Source organism: Thamnophis sirtalis, unplaced genomic scaffold (genome assembly GCF_051295495.1).
Source record: "Thamnophis sirtalis isolate CommonGarterSnake01/CBP01778 unplaced genomic scaffold, rThaSir2_p1.2 scaffold_2, whole genome shotgun sequence".
Taxonomy (NCBI): Eukaryota; Metazoa; Chordata; class Lepidosauria; order Squamata; family Natricidae; genus Thamnophis; species Thamnophis sirtalis.
Genome location: NW_028261382.1, coordinates 7,364,134 through 7,385,299, shown reverse-complemented (window position 1 = coordinate 7,385,299; position 21,166 = coordinate 7,364,134). Strand labels below are relative to the sequence as shown.

Sequence of the window (21,166 nt, the reverse complement as noted above, 5' to 3'; positions counted from 1 at the left end):
AGTAGAGGGAAAGAAGAGGGAGGAATGAAGAGGGAGTGAGAAGGGAATGTAAGGAGGGTGAGATGGTGGGAAGGGGAGAAAGGAATGGTTGAGGGGGAGGGGAAGTAGAGAGGGGATTGTTGGAGGGGAGAAATGAAAGTTGGAGGGGTAGAAGAAAGGGTGTATGAAGGATAGAAGTGTTATGAGTTGTATTTATTGCCTTTTTTTTTAACTGCACAGTATTTAAGTGATTGTATAAAGGAAAACGAAAATGAAATAAAAATGTTTGAAGATAAAAACCAAACAAACAGAGAATCCTGTGCCACATAAACTTCCCAATTAAATATTTACTAGACCTCAATCCTTTCGATGTAGACAATAGTTTGTGCAGGAGCATCCTTGCTACGGAATGAGCTTTTAGCTGACAAGTGACTAATTCATCACTGGCAAAAAAAAAAAAAAAGTCAGATTCGTGCAACTGATGACGTAGATATTCACGCACGACAAGCACACAGGAGAATAACTGTCAGTCTTCGAAATGTTCTGGAATCCTCAAATGTTTTCATGACTAGCCAAAGCATGGGGTGGGGGGAGGGAATTTGGAGGCCGAGCCGTAGAAAGTTTTGAGGATTCCACCCCACGGGAGGCTTTCTATAATGAACACATGAGCCTTTGAGGAAGAAAAGCATGGGACTGAACCAGATCTGCGGTCCTTTTGTTTCTAATGTCAAAACACCGACAAGCATTAGGTTTTAAACTAATATTTTTCCTGCCCTGCTTGAGAGACCAAACGTTGAACTTCCTTTGCACGCAAAAAAAGCAATTCCTCCCTCTTGAGTTACTGCCCGTCTTCTTCCATTAATGAAATCAATAAAAGCATCAATGGGCATGTTCAAAACGCCTGCTTTCTTTCCTTGCTAGGGCAAATGAAATGGCTCCCTTCACTGTCTTATTTTGGAGGGGGGGCATTTATTTTGCTTTATCTTACTGTATTTCCACAAACTGGCTACCAGAAATCTTACTCTGAAAAGGAGATAAATAAAATCTCCTACATTTTGGAATTCAGCAATTAACTATCCGGTAACTTAAAGGATGCGGTGGCTCAGTGGCTAAGATGCTGAGCTTGTTGATCAGAAAGGTCGACAGTTCAGCAGTTCGAATCCCTAGTGCCGTGTAACAGAGTGAGCTCCCGTTACTTGTCCCAGCTTCTGCCAACCTAGCAGTTCGAAAGCACGTAAAAATGCAAGTAGAAAAATAGGAAGCACCTTTGGTGAGAAGCTAACAGCGTTCCGTGCGCCTTCGGCGTTTAATTCATGCCGGCCACATGACCATGGAGACGTCTTGGGACAGCGCTGGCTCTTCGGCTTTGAAACGGAGATGAGCACCGCCCCCTAGAGTCGGGAACGACTAGCAGATATGTGTGAGGGGAACCTTTACCTTTAACTTAAAGAGGCATAGGGAAAATACATCAGAAGTAAAACCCACAAAGCGTTAAAGAATGTAAGGCAAACATCAAAGGGAATATAACTATTTCCCCCCCCCCCCCTATCGCTTAAGTAGAGATGTAGGGGAGATGATGCTTTTCATTAAGGCAAGCTAATCACCCATTCAGTTCGGTATTGCAAGCTAGCTGCCATCTGCTAATTTTAATTAGTGATTAATTTAATTAATTAATTAATGAGACTAGGACTTCATGCAGGCAAAGTATATTGAAGAGCCGAGGTGGCGCAGTGGTTAGAGTGCAGTACTGCAGCCACTTCAGCTGACTGCTAAGCTGCAGTTCGGCGGTTCAAATCTCACCGGCTCAAAGGTTGACTCAGCCTTCCATCCTTCCGAGGTGCGTGAAATGAGGACCCGGATTGTGGGAGCGATATGCTGACTCTGTAAACCGCTTAGAGAGGGCTGAAAGCCCTATGAAGCGGTATATAAGTCTAACTGCTATTGCTATATTGCTATTGCTATTGAATCCGAATTAGAATAGAGCTGGAAGGAACCTTGGAGGTCTTCTAGTCCAGCCGCCTGCTCAAATAGGGGACCTAGACCATTTCAGACAAGCAACTGTCCAGGCTCTTCTTGAAAACTCTCCAGCGATGAAGCACCCACGACGTCTGGTGGGAAGCTGTTCCACTGGTTAATTGTCCTCACTGTTAGGAAGTCTCTCCTTAATTCCAGGTTGCTTCTTTCCTTGATTAATTTCCATCCATTGTTTCTTGTTCCTGCTTTCTGGTGCTTTGGAAAATAAGTTGACACCCTCCTCTTTGTGGCAGCCTCTCAAACACTGGCTTATTGCCATTGGCTTATAACGTCATCTTCGGAAAGGTTTGGCGGTTAAATAATATTCCACAAAGCAAGGGGTTTCCAACCTTGGCAACTTTTAAGACTCGTGGACTTCAAACTCCTAAAACTCCCCAAAAGAATTTGGGAGTTTGAAGTCCCCAGGTCTTAAAGATGCCAAGTTTGGAAACCCCTGCCGTAAAAGATGCTCCAGGAGTTAGAAGCCACCACTGGACATTCTCCATCCTTGTCTGCCGTTTATCAAAGTTCCAAAACCGGAGCCAACCGGAGCAAAGCAGCTAATGATCATCTAAGTGATGGACACCTTATTTCCTTCTGACTGAAATCTAAACTTGGTCTTTGGGTAACTTTGTGAGAGGCCCCATTAATCTCCCCAAGAGGTTCCTGTTTTTCTCTTCCCTCACAATAATTGTAAATTAAATTAGCCACAACTTAGCTATGCCTCCAGATTTTGGGAACGCAGAATGTTTAGCTGCAAACTGTAGTGTAACTGTGTAACTTTGATCCAGGTGAACTGTATAAGCATTGATCCAATCTCTCAATACTCTCATTACACAAAATACTGGATCAACATCACAGTCTATTGATTAGATCAGGGGTGTCAAACTCAGTTTCATTGAGGGCAGCATCAGGTTTGTGGTTAACCTCAGGGGAAGGGGGCGTCTAGATGGGTGTGGCCAACTGGGTAGACGTGGCCCACTTAACCCCACTCCCTGGGTGTGGCCAATTGGGTGGGTGTGGCCAACTGGGTGGACATGGCCCACTTAACCCCACTTACTGGGTGTGGCCGACTGGGTGTATGTGGCCCACTTAACCCCACCCACTGGGTGCGGCCAACTGGGTGGGTGTGGCCACTGGGTAGACATGGCCCACTTAACCCCACCCACTGGGTGCGGCCAACTGGGTGGGTGTGGCCAACTGGGTAGACATGGCCCACTTAACCCCACCCACTGGGTGTGGCTGACTGGGTGGGTGTGGCCAACTGGGTAGACATGGCCCACTTAACCCCACCCACTGGGTGCGGCCGACTGGCTGTGTTTATTGTTTAATGTTATATGGCCCCGGTTATGCACAGTATATATGTGACTGTACGAAATGAAAATGGAAAATAAAAACACATTTACAACAAAATAAAAATAATAATAAAATAAAATAAAATAACAAAAAGATCAGCAGCCCCAAGCCTGCTGGAACAGCCAGGTCTTAACAGACTTTCGGAAGGCCGAGAGAGTGGGGAGGGTCCGGATTTCAGGGGGTAGGTCATTCCAGAAGTAGCCTGCAGTACTGCACTCTTAACCACTGCGCCACCACGGCTCTTTATCTTGGGCAGGTGGCTCAAGGGACCCCAAGAAGTGCCCTCACTCAGTCTTGTCTCTCCCCCCAACAGATTGCTGAAGCAGAGACAAACAAAATGAAGAAATCACCCCGGACAGGTGAGCCAACTTTTCTTATTCCTGACTCACTCACTATTCCTTACGCTTTTTTTTTTCCTTTTAAAAAATAAATAAATAAATAAATCCCTGATTCACTCCGACCGCTGCTTGCTCAGAGGATGAGATGGTTTCTCACCCATCTGTATTCCAGATCTTCCAGACAATAAGCCAGAATTCAGGAATTATTCATTTGTGGATGACCTGAACCTGCTGAGATCTGTTGTGGAAAAAGACAGAAAGGAAAAGGAAGTGGAATCGGTCAGGAGTCCCCTGTATCACCAACAGCTTGCTCTTGACGATGCAGATTCCACCAAGCGACGCAGGCTGGTGGAGGAATATGACTCCACTAAAAGTGATGTGGATTATAAATACCAAGGTACTGCGCTAGCTCCTCGCCGGCCATGCTTTGAATTCATCTTAACGTACGCAGATGAGTCTAAACGTCTTCTCTGAATGCACGACATCACGGTAGAGCCATCAATCTTAGCGGAAAAGCAACTAACGGTGCCAAGATGGCCGTGTGCCAAGCAACTTGCTGACGTGGGTAAAGGAACGACACTTAGGGAAAAAAAGAGGAGAGAGTGAGATTCAAACCATTCTGCAACAGCACAGAATTCACTTCACCGTGGCTTGTTAGCACAAAACACAGTACCTTGGGGCTGTATACCAACATACAAACACACACCAGTGGTGGGTTTCAAAAATTTTTGGAACTTACTCTGTGGGTGTGGCCTCCTTTGTGGGAGTGGCTTGCCGGGCCATGTGACCTGGTGGGAGTGGCTTGCCAGCCATGTCTTTCTTTCTTTCTTTCTTTCTTTCTTTCTTTCTTTCTTTCTTTCTTTCTCTCTCTCTCTCTCTCTCTCTCTCTCTCTCTCTCTCTCTTTCCTTCCTTTTGTCTCTTTGTTCCTTTTTTCTTTTTGTCTTTCATCTCTCTCTCACTCTTTTTCTTTCTTTTTTCTTTTTTTCTTTTTTTATTTCTTTCTTTCTTCCTTTCTTTCTCTCTCTCTCTCTCTCTCTCTCTCTCTCTCTCTCTCTCTCTGTGTCAGTCTGTCTGTCTGTCTGTGGGGGGGGGCAGTGGTGGGTTTCAAATTTTTTTGAAACCTACTCTGTGGGTGTGGCTTGTTTTGTGAGAGTGGCTTGCCGGCCATGTGTTTTCTTTCTTTCTTTCTTTCTTTCTTTCTTTCTTTCTTTCTTTCTTTCTTTCTTTCTTTCTTTCTTTCTTTCTTTCTTTCTTTCTTTCTTTCTTTCTGTGTGTCAGTGGTGGGTTTCAAAATTTTTTGGAGCCTCTTCTGTAGGTGTGGCCTGCTTTCCGGGTCCACTGGTGGAACCTTTTCTAACCGGTTCGGTAGATTTGACGAACCGGTTCTACCGAATAGGTGCGAACTGGTAGGAACCCACCTCTGACACACACACCCGGGAGCCGCAGCCCAGTAGCAGGCTGTGGGCTCTTCAGAACTGGGCTGCAGAAGCGGTAAACACACACACACACACACACACACAGAGCTCCACTTATGCAAGCAGCAGACGAGTGCAAGCGTGCATCTCCATTTGTGCAAGTGGCAGGTCGGCGTGCCCACCGCTTGTGCAAATTTGTTTAACAAGCCACGGTGAAGGGCATTCTGTGCTGGAGATGCACTTGCTCGCCCACCGCTTGCGTGGAACCATTCCCCCCCCCCCTCACCAGTCCACAAAGCAGGAAAAGTTGGGGGATGCTGGCCTTAGGGCACGCATAACCATGATTTCATGTTTCAGTGACTAAGGAATATAAACAGTTCAAGCCCAAAGCTAACCAATAGCATAACTCTTGTCTGATATGCAACAGAAACTAAATTTCTCAAATGGTGGTTTTTGGATAGCAACAGTGGACTGTAGATCAGGAATAGGTGACTATGGCAAATTTATAACCTGTGGGCTTCAACTCCTGGAATACATGGGTTGGCACCAATTCTGGGAGTCGGAGTCCACAGGTTATGAAGTCGCTCTGTTGTAGATATGGGTGCGTGCGGAGAAGTAAGCTTGCAGAAGGATAACTTGGGAGAAATACCAAAAGTTCAAAATTTCATAACCCCAAACGGAGATGATGGACACCCAAAATAAACAAGGCCTTTGACTTAATTGGAGAAGACACGTTTGAAGTAAGCAGGTGCTTTCAAGTTACCAGTTTCTTGAATCCTAATTATAAGACTTCTGGAGAGCATCAGATTGGAGAGGTGGTGTTGCTGGTACATCTGATTTCTACTGTAAAGCACATTTTGGTCCAGGAAGAACATTTCTGTCTCTTAACCAATCTCAATCTGTCCTCATGGATGCCATCCAAATGCAGCGTGATCCCCATATTAGGCAGATACGGTGGAATGCAAAAATAGAAACCTTTTAATTTATCAGCGTTACATAAACCAATTTCTTTCTGCGTGCATGATGTGAATTTTCCATGATGTTCGTCATTAGCACTAGGCTTGACCTTTTAAAAAGGAGGAGGACAGGAAGAAAGAAGTGACCCCTGGCACACGCAGAATGTACCGTTGAGTCTACTTATATTACTTAACTAGGAAGCACAGCCTTAACTGAGCTTTGCTTATATAGACTGCCCACTCAAAACACGTAAAGAGGGTAACTACATACATACACAAACTGAGGGATAATCAATCTACAAAGCCATGCAACACACTAATGTTGTTATGTCCGTCGGAGCAGGATAGCAGAAAAATGGATGCAGAAGAAGTTCAGTACACTGTAACTGGCCTAACATTTGTCTTTTTAGGCTAAGAGAGTTGGAAGGGATCTTGGAGATTGTCTAGTCCAACCCAGGGTTGACCTTCAAAAATTTTAGCAACGGGTTCTCTGCCCGGTTGCTGGGTGGGCATGGCCATGGCGGGTGTGGCCTAGTTGGCTCTTGAAAGAAATGTCCTTCTGAGTTCGGCTCCAAGTGGGGGAAAAGACACTGGAGACATGGAGGCTGCTGGGAAAGATGGTTTATTGTTGGACAGGACCACATGGCTTGAGCCCTGACCAGAAAAGGTGATCACATGCTTCAATGTAGGTGGAGAAGAAGAGAAGGGCTGAGGAAGGGGCTTGCTAGGCTTTTTATAACATGTTCAGTCCCACCTCTCTGTTTCCTGTTCCTGTGTAAGAAATGTATTCCGATTGGTTGTCAGACTCCCATGGTGCCATGCAGGGGACTACTCTCTAGGCTGTTTTGAATCCAGGTATAGATGAGTTCTCAGATGCCATGTGGAGAGTTGAGTAATATCCCTTCCCCCTGCAGCTGCAGTGGGGAAGTCTTTATTATGTAAAGTGGGCTAGCCCGGCCTTCTCAATGGCCTATTGACAAAGTGTGGATGGGCAGGAGGCTACAGGCAACTATTCTATCTTTTAAAGCATGTTTCTTTCTTTTCACATCCAGAGAAATATTCTGCCTTTTCGATATTTCCTAGGATATTTCATTTTTCTGGGAGAGGGCTGGATGATAACTTCCCACATGGCCTCCTGCACCATGGTGGGAGGGGGTCATTTTCGCCTTCTGGGGAAAACTGCCTCCCCCGGGCCTGTTTCCAGAACTTCCAGGAGGCCCATTTCCCACCCTACCCGAGCTTTCGTGCGGGATCTGCATTTAGAGCCAAGGTGGCGCAGTGGTTAAAAGCAGCACTGCAGGCTACTGCTAGATCAGCAGGTCAGCGGTTCAAATCTCACCGGCTCAGGGTTGACTCAGCCTTCCATCCTTCCGAGGTGGGTAAAATGAGGACCCAGATTGTTGGGGGCAATATGCTGACTCTCTGTAAACCGCTTAGAGAGGCCTGAAAGGCCTATGAAGCGGTATATAAGTCTACTGCTATTGCTATTGCTATTGCTATCTTGCATCCAGCCAAGAGTGGGGTTTAGAGGTTCTCCGAACCAGCCATAATGTTAGCTATGGGTTTTCCCGAACCCGGGTAAATCTGTAGCAGACCACCCCTGGTCCAACCCCCTGCTCAGGCAGGAGGAAACTCTACCCCATTTCAGACAAATAGTTGTTTCCAATAATTATTAGACAATTTTGAGTCTTAATCATTATTGAAACTAGAGACAGGCCTATTTATGCTGTTAGGCTTCAAGCTTTGCGACTGGCCGTAGAGTTCTCCAGGGTTGGCTCACAAATTATAAAGTTTAATGGCACAGAATGAAAACCTAATTAAATGTAATCATGTCTATTCTTATCAAGTGGAATCGTAGTTTAATTCTGTTTAATTTCAACTGAATGAAAAAGGAAAGAAAAGATATTTTATCATGGCAACATGGCTACCTTTGGGTGGGTGGCCCCCCAGAATGCCATTCAGGCAAAATGTGGACCATAACATTGGAGCAAATTATATAGATAGATATAGATATGGAATTCTTTAGTGGCCAAGTGTGATTGGACACACAAGGGATTTGTCTTTGGTGCATAAGCTCTCAGTGTCCGTAAAAAGACAAGATACATTCGTCAAGAATCATAAGGTACAACACTTAATGATAGTCATAGGGAACAAATAAGCAATCAAATCATACTAGGAAACAATATAAATCATAAGGATACAAGCAAGAAAGTTACAGCCATACAGTCATATAGGTGGGAGGAGATGGGTGATAGGAATGATGAGAAGATTAATAGTAGTGCAGCCTTAGTGAATAGTTTGACAGTGGTGAGCGAATTATTTGTTTAGCAGAGTGATGGCGTTCGGGGAAAAAACTGTCCTTGTGCCTAGTTGCCTTAATGTGCAGTGCTCTATAGCCTCATTTTGAGGGTAGGAGTTAGAAGTTATACCCCATAAATTAGGCAGAGCGAGACATATGCTGCAAAGATAGAATAGTCCTTCAGATAGAATGTTTTCCCCAAGTTTCCTTCCTTGGGAGGTACCCAGTGGTGGGTTTCAAAAATTGTTCGAACCTACTCTGTGGGCGTGGCCTCCTTTGTGGGAGTGGCTTGCCGCCCATGTGACCAGATGGGAGTGGCTTGCCGCCCATGTGACCGGATACGAAGATGCCGACGACACTTGTCAGAACCACCTTAAGTTACCTCACCCACATGCATAAGAATAGGATGTAAACTTGTTTTTTAAAAGGCATCTTTGGTTTGCGTTAAAACAACTTCAACACACGCAATGTTCTGATTGCACCACAAACGCAGTAGTCATCCTTACCTTTCACAGAGGCCCTGAGTTTTATAAATAGGAGCATGATAGTGTAGAATAATCATATCCAAGGACCAGTGGTGGGTTTCCAAAAATGTTGGAGCCTCTTCTGTAGGTGTGGCCTGCTTTCCGGGTCCACTGGTGGGACCTCTTCTAATCAGTTCGGTAGATTTCACGAACCGGTTCTACCGAATAGGGGCGAACTGGTAGGAACCCACCTCTGGGGATACCAAGTCTTGAACCCGAGACTTTGTATTCCACCACTCACCTGCAGCTGTCCCCAAAGCATCACTTTTTTATCCCCCCATTATTCTTTCAGATGACCCCGATGGACTCCATCAGCTCGACGGGACCCCCTTAACAGCTGAAGATATCGTCCAAAAGATTGCCATGAGAATTTATGAGGAAAACGATAGAGGCGTCTTTGACAAGATTGTTTCCAAGCTTCTAAATCTGGGCCTGGTCAGTATTGTAGGCACCTGCTTCATTTTTCTTCCTGCCTCTTGTTTGGGGTTCAAAGACGACTTTGAGGAAAATTTTGAAGCGGATAGATTCATTTTTAAATAAACAAAGGGGCATTTAACTTACGAGCTGTGGTGGTGCAGTGGCTAGAATGCAGCATTGGAGGCTAACTTGCCAGCTGCCAGCAGTTCGATTCTGACCGACTCAACGTTGACTTAGTCTTCCATCCTTCCGAGGTCGGTAAAATAAAGATCCAGGTTGTTGGGGGCAAGAGGCTGACTCCGTAAACCGCTTAGAGAGGGCTGTAAAACACTGTGAAGCGGTATATAAGTCTAAGTGCTATTGCTATTGTTTTGCATTTGAGCCTAGGGTTTGAACAGTAATTTCGATTGGCGTCAGCTGCAAGATGTTTGCCCATGATATGCAAGTTGCTAATTACTTAAAAGGCTTCATGCTTGTAGGGAAGCTCAAAAAGGCAGGGAAAAATAACAAGGACTTGAGAAGTACTTTCTATGAAATTCTTTCTCGCAGGCCCAAAGCATTGAATTGCCCAAGAATGGAGAAAGAAGGCCAATGTGTAAAGGAAGTGTAGTTTTAAATCAATTTATTATTTATTTATTTATTTATTAGACTTATATACCGCTTCATAGGGCTTTCAGCCCTCTCTAAGCGGTTTACAATTTTTTTTAGCAAATTGAGTCAGCAACTTGCCCCCACAGTCCGTGTCCTCATTTCACCCACCTCGGAAGGATGGAAGGCTGAGTCGACCTTGAGCCGGTGAGATTTGAACCACTGAACTGAAGATCACAGTCAGCTAAAGTGGCCTGTAGTACTGCACCCTAACCACTGTGCCAACTCGGCTCTTACAACGAATTACAACGAAAGCAATTACAATGAATCTGTGAACCTTCATTTGCTTTCTGTTTAATTCTGCGTTGTTTCGAAAAAATAAAATTTTCGTTGAGTTGAAGATCACGTCAACAATCGTGCAGTTAAAAATGATTTGACTTTACCTCTGTCTTCCTTCCTTCCTTCCTTCCCCCGCCCCCCCCCCTTTCCTTTCTCTTTTTAAACTTCCCGACTGGCTTTTAGACTTCTGCAAAATAGCCCAGCGGAATAAAAAATAAAATCCGAGACGACAATGGGAATCATCCGGATTCAAATGTGATTTCTTTTTGCCTCTCCGTCTCAAAAGCACATACTTGTGGCATGCAGAACTCACGGAGAGAATCAAAAAGCCGTGGCTTCTTCTTTTTTCTCCCCCAGATCACCGAAAGCCAGGCCTACACCCTGGAGGATGAAGTGGCTGAAGCATTGCAGCAGCTGATTGCTAATGAAGCCAAAGATCGGGAAAAGGCCTCTGAGGATCCTGAGAGTCTTCCAAGCAAGAGTAACAGTCAGACCAAAGAGAAGCAGAAAATAAAACCGGTAATGCTTCTTAGTTACAACCTGTTTTTATGGGACAGTTCAATGGCCATACCTACTTGTCAATCATTCTTTTAGAAAATACCGCATTTTTCGGAGTATAAGACACACCGGAGTATAAGATATTTCTTGCTGTACAGTTAGTTGATATGAAATATTTCAGTTGTGTTGTCCAAATATACATACCTCTCTCTCTCTCTCTCTCTCTCTGTCTCTCTTTGTCTCTGTCTCTGTCCTTCTATCTATCTATCTATCTATCTATCTATCTATCTATCTATCTATCTATCTATCTATCTATCTATCTCATGTATGTATGTATCTATAGTGTTATATTTGTGCTGATAAATAAATAAAGGGAGACTAGTATAGATCTATTTCAAGCTATTTAGCTCTCATCAGCTAGCCATACCCTTACTGGGATTCGAACCTGTGCTATATTACATCTTAGGCAAACGTCTTAGCCATTAAGCCACAAGTTCTCCTCCTTGTCAGCTGAAGCCAGGGAAGAAGGTATATATTTAGTGTCACAACCCCTGGTAAGCCCCAATTATGGGAGGAAGCTAACTGCTTTCATTCTCTGTCTATTGGCTCGTCACAAGAGACCATCATGACAGAAACCCAATATTTTTACTGTTGCCTTTGTTACATTTGTGTTGTATTTGTGCTGATAAATAAATATATAGTATATATATATTTATATAATTTATATATATTATGAAGGTGTTCAAGAATACTGATCGAGATGACACCTTGGATAATACCTGGGCTACCAACATCTTAGAAAGAAGAAATGAACTGCCTCCCGAGGATCGCTTTCAGGATCTCCAATACTTCCCTAATTTCTATGAACTATTAAAAAGCCTTAACTCAGGTGAGTTTCCTATGGATCGATCCTTCCAAATATCGGAGTTATCCCATGTTTTATTTATTTTTTATTTTATTTCTTGGGTTTATAAGCTGCCCATCCCACCATAGCAGCTCTGGGGGGCTTACTCCTTTAAAAACAATGCAATAGAATAATAATTTGTGAAGTCAGATCAGTTTAAACCAGGGGTGTCAAACTGAAGGCCCGTGGGCCGTATCCAGCCCGGGGGGGCCTATCCTGCCTATGGGGTGCTTAGATCTGGCCTGTGGGGCGACCCTGGAAATAGGGAAGGACTGGCCTGTGGTGCCTCTGACACAGTGATGGGTTTCAAAAATTGTTACTCTGTGGGTGTGGCCTCCTTTGTGGGAGTGTCCTGCAGTCCATATGACCGGATGGGTGTGGCTTGCCGCCCATGTGACCGGATATGAAATTATGAATTAGTACTTAGGTCGGTCCAAGTAGCTATTCAGAAACTCTGGCATTGAAGCATGCAAATCTTAAAGCTGTCAAGTTACAAGACCCTTGCACCCCTAACCCTTTAGAAAAAAAAAACCCAGGGGTGTTCAAACTTGACAACTTTAAGACTTGTGGACTTCAACTCCCAGAATTCCTCCTCCAGTCACGTTGGCTCAGAAACTCTGGCATTTGAAGCATGCAAGTCTTAAAGCTGTCAAGTTACAAGACCCTTGCACCCCTAACCCTTTAGCAGTGGTGGGTTTCAAAAAATTTTGGAACCTCTTCTGTAGGTGTGGCCTGCTTTCCGGGTCCACTGGTGGAACCTCTTCTAACCGGTCCGGTAGATTTGACGAACCGGTTCTACCAAATAGGTGTGAACCGGTAGGAACCCACCTCTGCTCTGACAGCAGAAACAGAGGTCGGGAGGCCCTCCGTTTTCAGCTGTGACAGTCTCCTGGGGCAGTCTGCCAGCAAAAATGAAGCTCCATTTTCGCTGGCAGAGCTCTCGAGCAGCCACAGGCGGCCCTGACATGAGTGACATTGAACTAGCCATGTCCACCCTGGCCATGCCCACCTGGCACCACGAAGGTCAAACACAGCCCTGATGCGGCCCTTAATGAAATCGAGTTTGACACCCCTGCGTCAAAAAATATATCAATAGAATTAAATCATTGAAGAAGAGGATTGTTATAGTATCAGATACGTTATGTAAAATATAACATATCTAAAACATATGAAGAACGGTTGCAGGAACTGGGTATCTCTAGGACAAGAAGCCATGGAGGGAAACTAATCAAGGAGAGAAGCAACCTAGAACTAAAGAGAAATTTCCTGACAGTTAGAACAATTAATCAGTGGAACGACTTGCCTCCAGAAGTTGTGAATGCCCCAACGCTGGAAGTCTTTAAGAAGATGTTGGATAACCATCTATCTGAAGTGGTGTAGGGTCTCCTGCCTAGGCAGGGAGTTGGACTAGAAGACCTCCAAGGTCCCTTCCAACTCTGCTATTGTATTGTATTATTGTATTGTATTATGTATATCAGTATTAAGTCACGAGCAGATAAATAATGAGTATGGTTGTAAATCCTAAATGTGATTTGCACAAGGTATTTTTACCCAGACGACACACTGTTTTAGTGGAAGATGGATTGCTTGTTTTAAAATAAAATAAATGATAATAATAATTTAAAAAAACAATCACAGGAGCCTCATTTCCAAGAGACCATGAATCTGTTTGCTCTTCACGCAGAGAAAGAAGTGAAGGAAAAGGAAACCCTGATTACAATCATGAAAACTCTCATAGATTTTGTCAAGATGATGGTTAAATACGGAACCATTACCCCCGAGGAAGGTGTTTCGTATCTCGGTAAGAGCATGTGAATAATTTTTATCACCCCACTTCTCTCGAGAATTCCACCAGGGGGGATGTTTAAATTTTGGGTCTTGTGTATATCAAAAGCATGCGGGGCACAGTGGCTCAGGGGCTAAGACGCTGAGCTTGTTGATCAGAAAGGTCGGCAGTTCATCAGTTCGAATCCCTAGCGCCGCGTAACAGAGTGAGCTCCCGTTGCTTGTCTCAGCTTCTGCCAACCTAGCAGTTCGAAAGCACGTAAAAAATGAAAGCAGAAAAATAGGGACCACCTTTGGTGGGAAGGTAACAGCGCTCCGTGCGCCTTTGGTGTTTAGTCATGCCGGCTACATGACCACGGAGACGTCTTCGGACAGCGCTGGCACTTCGGCTTTGAAACGGAGATGAGCATTGCCCCCTAGAATCAGAAACGACTAGCACATATGTGCGAGGGGAACCTTTACCTTAATATCAAAGTAGTGGCTGTAACTTAAAGATGTATCAAAATGCAGTGTTCTGATTTCTGAAGTTTTCAAATGAGAGGACTGGAATTAGGAAACCAGAGGTTTCGTAAGACTTTAAAAAAAAATATTATCCCCCTGATTGGTAAGTTCTCTCTTCCAAAAGGCTGCCTTATTATGAAACTATGCAGTTATTATCAACATAATAGCAATAGCAATAGCAGTAGACTTATATACCGCTTCATAGGCCTTTCAGGCCTCTCTAAGCGGTTTACAGAGAGTCAGCATATTGCCCCCAACAATCTGGGTCCTCATTTTACCCACCTCGGAAGGATGGAAGGCTGAGTCAACCCTGAGCCGGTGAGATTTGAACCGCTGACCTGCTGATCTAGCAGTAGCCTGCAGTGTTGCATTTAACCACTGCGCCACCTTGGCTCATAAACTGCTTTTTGAATCTAACAAGGGGTGAGTTGGCACCTTATGTTTGGCAATGGCATATATGCTTGATAGTTGCTGGACTGTAAAAGATTGAATGATTTTACTCAGGGCCCTCTCTCAGACAGATAGGTTTCCAGCTTGTGGTGGCTCTAGAATGAATTGTGGAATGCACAAAGTCTTGATTTGTAAATGTTAGGGTTGTGTTTCGTACAACAATGTACATTTTGATTAGAGCACCCCAATCAAACCCTGGTAACAAAAGTGTGTATAGTCAAGGCGATGGTATTCCCAATTGCAATGGATTGCTGTGAAAGTTGGACCATAAGGAAGGCTGAGAGCCAAAGAATGGAGGCCTTTGAACTCTGGTGCTGGAGAAGACTCCTGCGAGTCCCTTGGGCTACAAGGCCATCCAACCGGTCAGTCCTAGAGGAGATCAACCCTGACTGCTCTTTAGAAGGCCAGATCCTGAAGACGAAACTCAAATACTTTGGCCAGCTAATGAGAAGGAAGGACTCCCTGGAGAAGAGCCTCATGCTGGGAAAGATGGAGGGCAAAAGAAGAAGAAAGGGACGGCAGAGAATGAGGTGCTGGAGAAGACCCTTGCAAATCCCTTGGACTGCAAGGCGATCAACCGGTCAGTCCTAGAGGAGATCAACCCTGACTGCTCTGTAGAAGGCCAGATCCTGAAGAGGAAACTCAAAGACTTTGGCCACCTAATGAGAAAGAAGGATTCCCTGGAGAAGAGCCTCATGCTGGGAACTATGGAGGGGAAAAGAAGGGGACGACAGAGAATGAGGTGGCTGGATGGAGTCACTGAATGAGAAGCAAAACGTCTTCAAAAGAAAAAACAAGAAAGTCCTGTTGCCTCCTGAAAAAGCATCTTAAGGGCAACCATGACCTGGATGACTGAGAATCTCTACAGATGTCAATCACCAAGATTCCTCCTCTAAATGAAAAACCTTCTGGTGACTTATGTTTTCTGACATTTAACATCCCTGAGGAATGTCTCTTCAACCTCTGCTGAGACACAGCCAGCAAAGGGGAACTCAACCCCATGCTGGGCCACCAGAGTGTGAACAAGCCCCAGGAAATGACAATTACTGTCCACTTCCACCCTACTAGTTAGAAATTGCTCCACAGGCGACATTATCTTGTGTCATAAAAGCCGCCAACTAGAGCAGAAAGCCCTCTTCTCAAAGGTTTCTCCGTTGCACTATATTTAGCATTTCCGCTGAGAAGCAACTCTGTGTGTTTTGACCTTCAAAACACTTCTGGGGCCTTAAGAAACGATGAAACGATGAGCTTAACATAGCCATTAATGGGGGAAAGGTGATGTTGGTTTTCCCAGATGCAATGGATGGTTGTAAAAACTGGACCATAAGGAAGAATGAGCGCCAAAGAATGGAGGCCTTTGAACTCTGGTGCTGGAGAAGACTCCTGCATTGAGTCCCTTGGACTGCAAGGCCATCCAACCAGTCAGTCCTAGAGGAGATCAACCCTGAACTGTTCTTTAGAAGGCCAGATCCTGAGGATGAAACTCAAAGACTTTGGCCACCTAATGAGAAGGAAGGACTCCCTGGAGAAGAGCCTCATGCTGGGAACAGTGGAGGACAAAAGAAGAAGGGGACGGCAGAGAATGAGATGACTGGATGAAATCACTGAATCTATCTATCTATCATCTATCTGTCTATTTATCTATCTATCTATCATCTATCTACCTACCTACCTACCTACCTACCTACCTACCTACCTATCTATCATCTATCTATCTTCTGAAACTCAAATCCTTTGGCCACCTAATGAGAAGGGAGGACTCCCTGGAGAAGAGCCTCATGCTGGGAAAGATTGAGGGCAAAAGAAGAAGGGGACGGCAGAGAATGAGGTGCCTGGATGGAGTCACTGAAGCAGTCGCCGTGAGCTTAAATGGACTCCAGAGGATGGTAGAGGACAGGAAGGCCTGAACGAACGTTGTCCATGGGATTGCGATCAGAGGTCAGTTGCTCCCGGTTCAGCCCAGATCGGACAAACCAGTAGTAGCGGCGGTGGGAGGCTCCGGCTGGACGCTTCTGCACATTCATGAGCAAACCAGTAGGAAAAAAAATAAAAACCTACCACACACTTCGCAACTAACAACAACAACAATAACAACATTGTCCGCCTGTCTTGGAGGCCAAGACACAAACTCACAATCGGCATGGGCGTTACCTATCAGCTTCAGGATTCTGTAGTGTTTGGAAGAGGAAAAAAAAAAACACCAACCATTCAACCACCACCACCCCAAATCTCTCCGTCTGCAACAAAACCCATGGATGTCTTAATTTGGAGCCGCATTCAGTGAGCAGTTATGAAATCACAGCCAGATTTAGAAGCAGCAGCCTTAAAATATCCCTGTTTTGCTTTGAATGCTGCAGCGTTCAGCTTAAATTATGGCTGCAAAACAACAAACCTTTTCCCTAGCCTTTTTTTCTTTCTTTTTCTTTTTCTTTTTTTAGTTTCTTGCATGACGTTTGCAAGAAGTTTAAAAGCGAAGTTTCTGTGCAGAGCTGGAGAGGGATTTGCAAAACACCCCCCCCCCCAGCATGAAGTCACTTCCCCCCCCCCTTTTTTTTTTTGCATCTTGTGCTAGATGGGTAGAATGGGAAAGGGAGAGAGGGAGGTCTGGGCTGTCACTTGGTAATTGATGTTATTAGATCTCTGGATGAGCAGTGAAGGGCTTTGCATTCAAGCCCCTCTGGGGCACAGGAAGTCATAGATAAAATAGCATTTGTCAGAATCAGCTGATTCTGGATTTCATTTTGGCTCTTTTTTTTTTTCATTTGGAATTATGGTTTATTTTTTTACAGCGTCCTTTTTCCACTGAAAGCATTCCTATGCATAGGCAGTATTTTCGCTGGGTGGGTAATACTGGGTATCCCAAAGGTGCTTTTTCAGGAGGCCAGTGGATCTTTCTTTCTTTCTTTCTTTCTTTCTTTCTTTCTTTCTTTCTTTCTCTCATTTTCCTTCCTTCCTTCCTTCCTTTCTTTTTTTGAAGACGTTTCACTTCTCATCCAAGAAGCTTCTTCAGCTTTGACTGGATGATGGGGAATGGAAGGATTTATATTCCTTGGAGACAGCTGGTCATTTGCATCCTTTTCAGAGAGCCGTTGAGGCCACTTGGAGGTCTACCTGTGTCTTCAGGGTCACCTGAGTAGTGCTCTTGGTTCCCTGTAGTCTGTAATTTTTTCCCCTGGAAATCCACGCCATCCGTCCCAAATTGTATAGCTAAAAGCCTGTACCGACTGAGAATCTCTATAGGCTGTAATATTAGATACAGTACTTTAAAAAAAATCAGTTTATAACAGAATAAGAGTTGGAAGGGACCTTGGAGGACTTCTAATCTAGCCCCCTTTCAGTGGTGGGACTCAATTTTTTTTTACTCCTGGTTCTGTGGGTGTGGCGTGGCTTGGTGGGCATGGCTTAGCAATAGCAATAGCAATAGCAGTTAGACTTATATACTGCTTGATAGGGCTTTCAGCCCTCTCTAAGCGGTTTACAGAGTCAGCATATCACCCCCACAGTCTGGGTCCTCATTTCACCCACCTCGGAAGGATGGAAGGCTGAGTCAACCTTGAGCCGGTGAGATTAGAACCACTGAACTGCAGCTAACGGTCAGCTGAAGTGGCTGTAGTACTGCCACTCTAACCACTGCGCCACCTCGGCTTGGTGAGCGTGGCAGGGGAAGGATACTGCAAACTCCCCATTTCTACCCACTCCAGGGCAAGGATACTGTAAAATCTCCATTCCCTCCCCACCCCACTAACCCCACCCCACTTTCCAGCTCCGTTCTCTTGTGCAGGGCAACAGAAGAAGACCCAGGCAATCAGCTGGGACTCGGGAGGCAGTAAATAGATGGGGGCAGGGAATGGCCCCTCCCATAGGAAATAAAAGAGGAGGCAGTGGGCTTTTGCAGGAAACAATTCATTTATTCATTCATTTCAGGAGTGTGAAGGTCTGTCCGTGAATCTCCGAGACTGTGCCAAATATTTACATGGCAGCTTTCCAAGCTAGATAAGGTCTGTGGTCATAAATTCACCTTTGAAAGACTGTTTCCTGAATGCGAATGGGAAGAATTCACATTCGTTTAATAAAATGGGTTTTGTCGGGACCAGGAATCTGCTTTCTGGGGAAGCCTAGGTCAGGATACCTTCCAACTTTGCACAGTGGGTATATTATTTCTGGCTGTAATAATTGCTGATTATTAGTAATAAGCAATTAAAACAGTAAGAATGCTTGAGTCAACTATTTTCCACTGTGAGTCCATGGACGGAACGCCATTTGCCGTCGCATTGTCAGCCTTAATCTCCACATTCACACCTTCCTCCATCACTCGTGACTCAGTTACCACGTTCTCGGCCCTTCCTGCAAGTGAGTTTGGACATGTTTTGATGAAGAGGGACACAAACAGATGCTACTCGGCATCTCATCCTCCCCCATGTTTTGCTCTTCTTTACCAAGGCAAGCAAATCTTTCCTCCTACGTACCCTTGAGAATAATGTGGGGAGCCATATGCCAGTTGGCGGGCAAGGTTGAAATAAAGGCGAGGAGGGGGCAACGCCAAAAGAAAGGAGCCACTCATTCTATTTTCACCATCCCTGTCTCTCCATTCCCTTCCGAGACCCAATTTCTCTCGTTTTCTCCATGGAATTGGTTGCCAGTATTACAGAGTTCTGAATTAAAGATAAATATTTCCCTGCCCGTTGTTCCAGAGTTATGCTGGAATACACACAGATATACACGCACACATTTTTATATATATATAAAGAAAAAAGGAAATAAATGTAGTTGTACTAAAACATCCTGGGATCAACTGTTGGTTTGGGTCAACTGAATCAAAATGTGCTTGTTGCTATTCCCCATGCGTTTCAGGGAATGATGATCTATTATTTTAATAATTCATCTATGCATGCTTTGATGTCTCTAGCATAGTTTAATGCTCCCCTCTTCTGGAACAACTTGTTCTCATGCATAAGAATTGTCTCTTGTCTAATTAATGTGTTTAAAGAAATAAAAAAAATGGCTCTGGGAAAGAGGTTTTGTGGGGAGGGTATATTAGATGTTATCTATCCTTTCAGTGTCGTATAATCTTTATCGCTTGTGATTGTTCAGCTCTTTATAATCCTCTTGGGGGTGTTGTGTATGCTGCTGTGTGCTGCAAGAAGTCATGTGGCATGCAGACACTGGTAATAAATAATTCTGTAAATATTCTTGAGTTGCCAAATTATGTAGATGAGGGATGAGTCAAGAGAATAGACTTCTTACCTTCATCGTAATTACAATCATTCATCCTTGGATAAAGGTAAAGCTAAAGGTTCCCCTTGCACATATGTGCTAGTCGTTCCTGACTCTAGGGGGCAGTGCTCATCTCTGTTTCAAAGCCGAAGAGCCAGCGCTGTCCGAAGACGTCTCCGTGGTCATGTGGCCAGCATGGCTCAACGCAGAAGGCGCACGGAACATTATTACCTTTCCACCAAAGGTGGTTCTTATTTTCCTACTTGCATTTTTTACCTGCTTTCGAACTGCTAGGTTGGCAAAAGCTGGGACAAGTCACGGGAGCTCACTCCGTTATGGGGCGCTAGAGATTCAAAGCGCTGAACTGCCAACCTTTCTGATTGATAAGATCAGCAGCCACTGAGCCACTGCATCCTTATTCATCCTTGGATAGATAGCTCTTTATGGTGGGGATATCAGGTGTTTTTTGTTCGGCTGTCTGAATTCCACAAAAACTCTAGTTTTGTTCTTAAATGACAGTGACAAGTGAACACGATTTAAACTTCCTTCTTTGGATCCATTTACGCGGAAGGAATGAGCTATTTCTGAACAGAGAGGAATAAGACACTGTTGCTGCTTCTCCTTTGAATAGATGCGATTCAGGGAAGAAAAAAAATGTTGTTATGGTTATTTCTAGGTTAAAGCTATCATCCCTCAGAAGGATGGGTACATTCAGCTTGAAATCAGACATATTCCAGCGAGTGGGAATTCCTTCCAAGCGAACCAGTGAAAGCAAGATGATAGCAGTCTTCCAATATCTCAATAGCAGTAGCAGTAGACTTATATACCGCTTCATAGGCCTTTCAGGCCTCTCTAAGCGGTTTACAGAGAGTCAGCATATTGCCCCCAACAATCTGGGTCCTCATTTTACCCACCTCGGAAGGATGGAAGGCTGAGTCAACCCTGAGCCGGTGAGATTTGAACCGCTGACCTGCTGATCTAGCAGTAGCCTGCAGTGCTGCATTTAACCACTGCGCCACCTTGGCTCTCAGGGGCTGCCATAAAGAAGAGGGAGTCAAGCTATTCTCCAACCATGCATTCCAAGGCTGGTTGTGAAGGGTGTACTTGCCTCCAGAAGTTGAAAATGCTCCAAACACTCAGAAGTTTTAAAGATTGGATAACCCATTTGTCTGAAGTTGTGTAGGGTTTCCTGCCTAAGCCAGGGGTTGGACTAGAAGACCTCCAAGGTCCCTTCCAACTTTGTTATTCTATTCTGCATCAGGAAGGTTAAAAGAGTAGAGACAGAATCAAGATCGCGTGAAGTGTTAATACCATTTTATAAGGCCTTGGTTAGGGCCACCCTTGAAATTCTGCATCCTGTTTTGGTCGCCACGATGTAGAAAAGATGTGGAGACTCTGGAAAGAGTGCAGAGAAGAGCAAGAAAGAGGATTAGGGAACTGGAGGCTAAAACATATGAAGAACAGTTGCAGGAACTGGGTAGGTCTAGTTTGATGAAAAGAAGGACAAGGGGAGACAGGATAGCAGTCTTCCAATATCTCAGGGGCTGCCCCAAAGAAGAGGGAGTCAAGCTATTCTCCAAAGCACCTGA

General features: G+C 44.6%; 1 protein-coding gene across 1 annotated transcript in view; it reads left to right on the top strand.

Moving 5' to 3' along the window:
- SCG3 (secretogranin III) overlaps positions 1 to 21,166 on the top strand; it is a 34,115-nt gene that overhangs the window by 1,503 nt on the left and 11,446 nt on the right. Inside the window, exons 3-8 of the mRNA XM_087704185.1 lie at positions 3,662 to 3,707; positions 3,859 to 4,083; positions 9,174 to 9,316; positions 10,583 to 10,744; positions 11,462 to 11,612; positions 13,312 to 13,428. Coding sequence (XP_087560311.1) covers positions 3,662 to 3,707; positions 3,859 to 4,083; positions 9,174 to 9,316; positions 10,583 to 10,744; positions 11,462 to 11,612; positions 13,312 to 13,428 — 844 coding nt within the window. The remainder of the gene's footprint in view (positions 1 to 3,661; positions 3,708 to 3,858; positions 4,084 to 9,173; positions 9,317 to 10,582; positions 10,745 to 11,461; positions 11,613 to 13,311; positions 13,429 to 21,166) is intronic.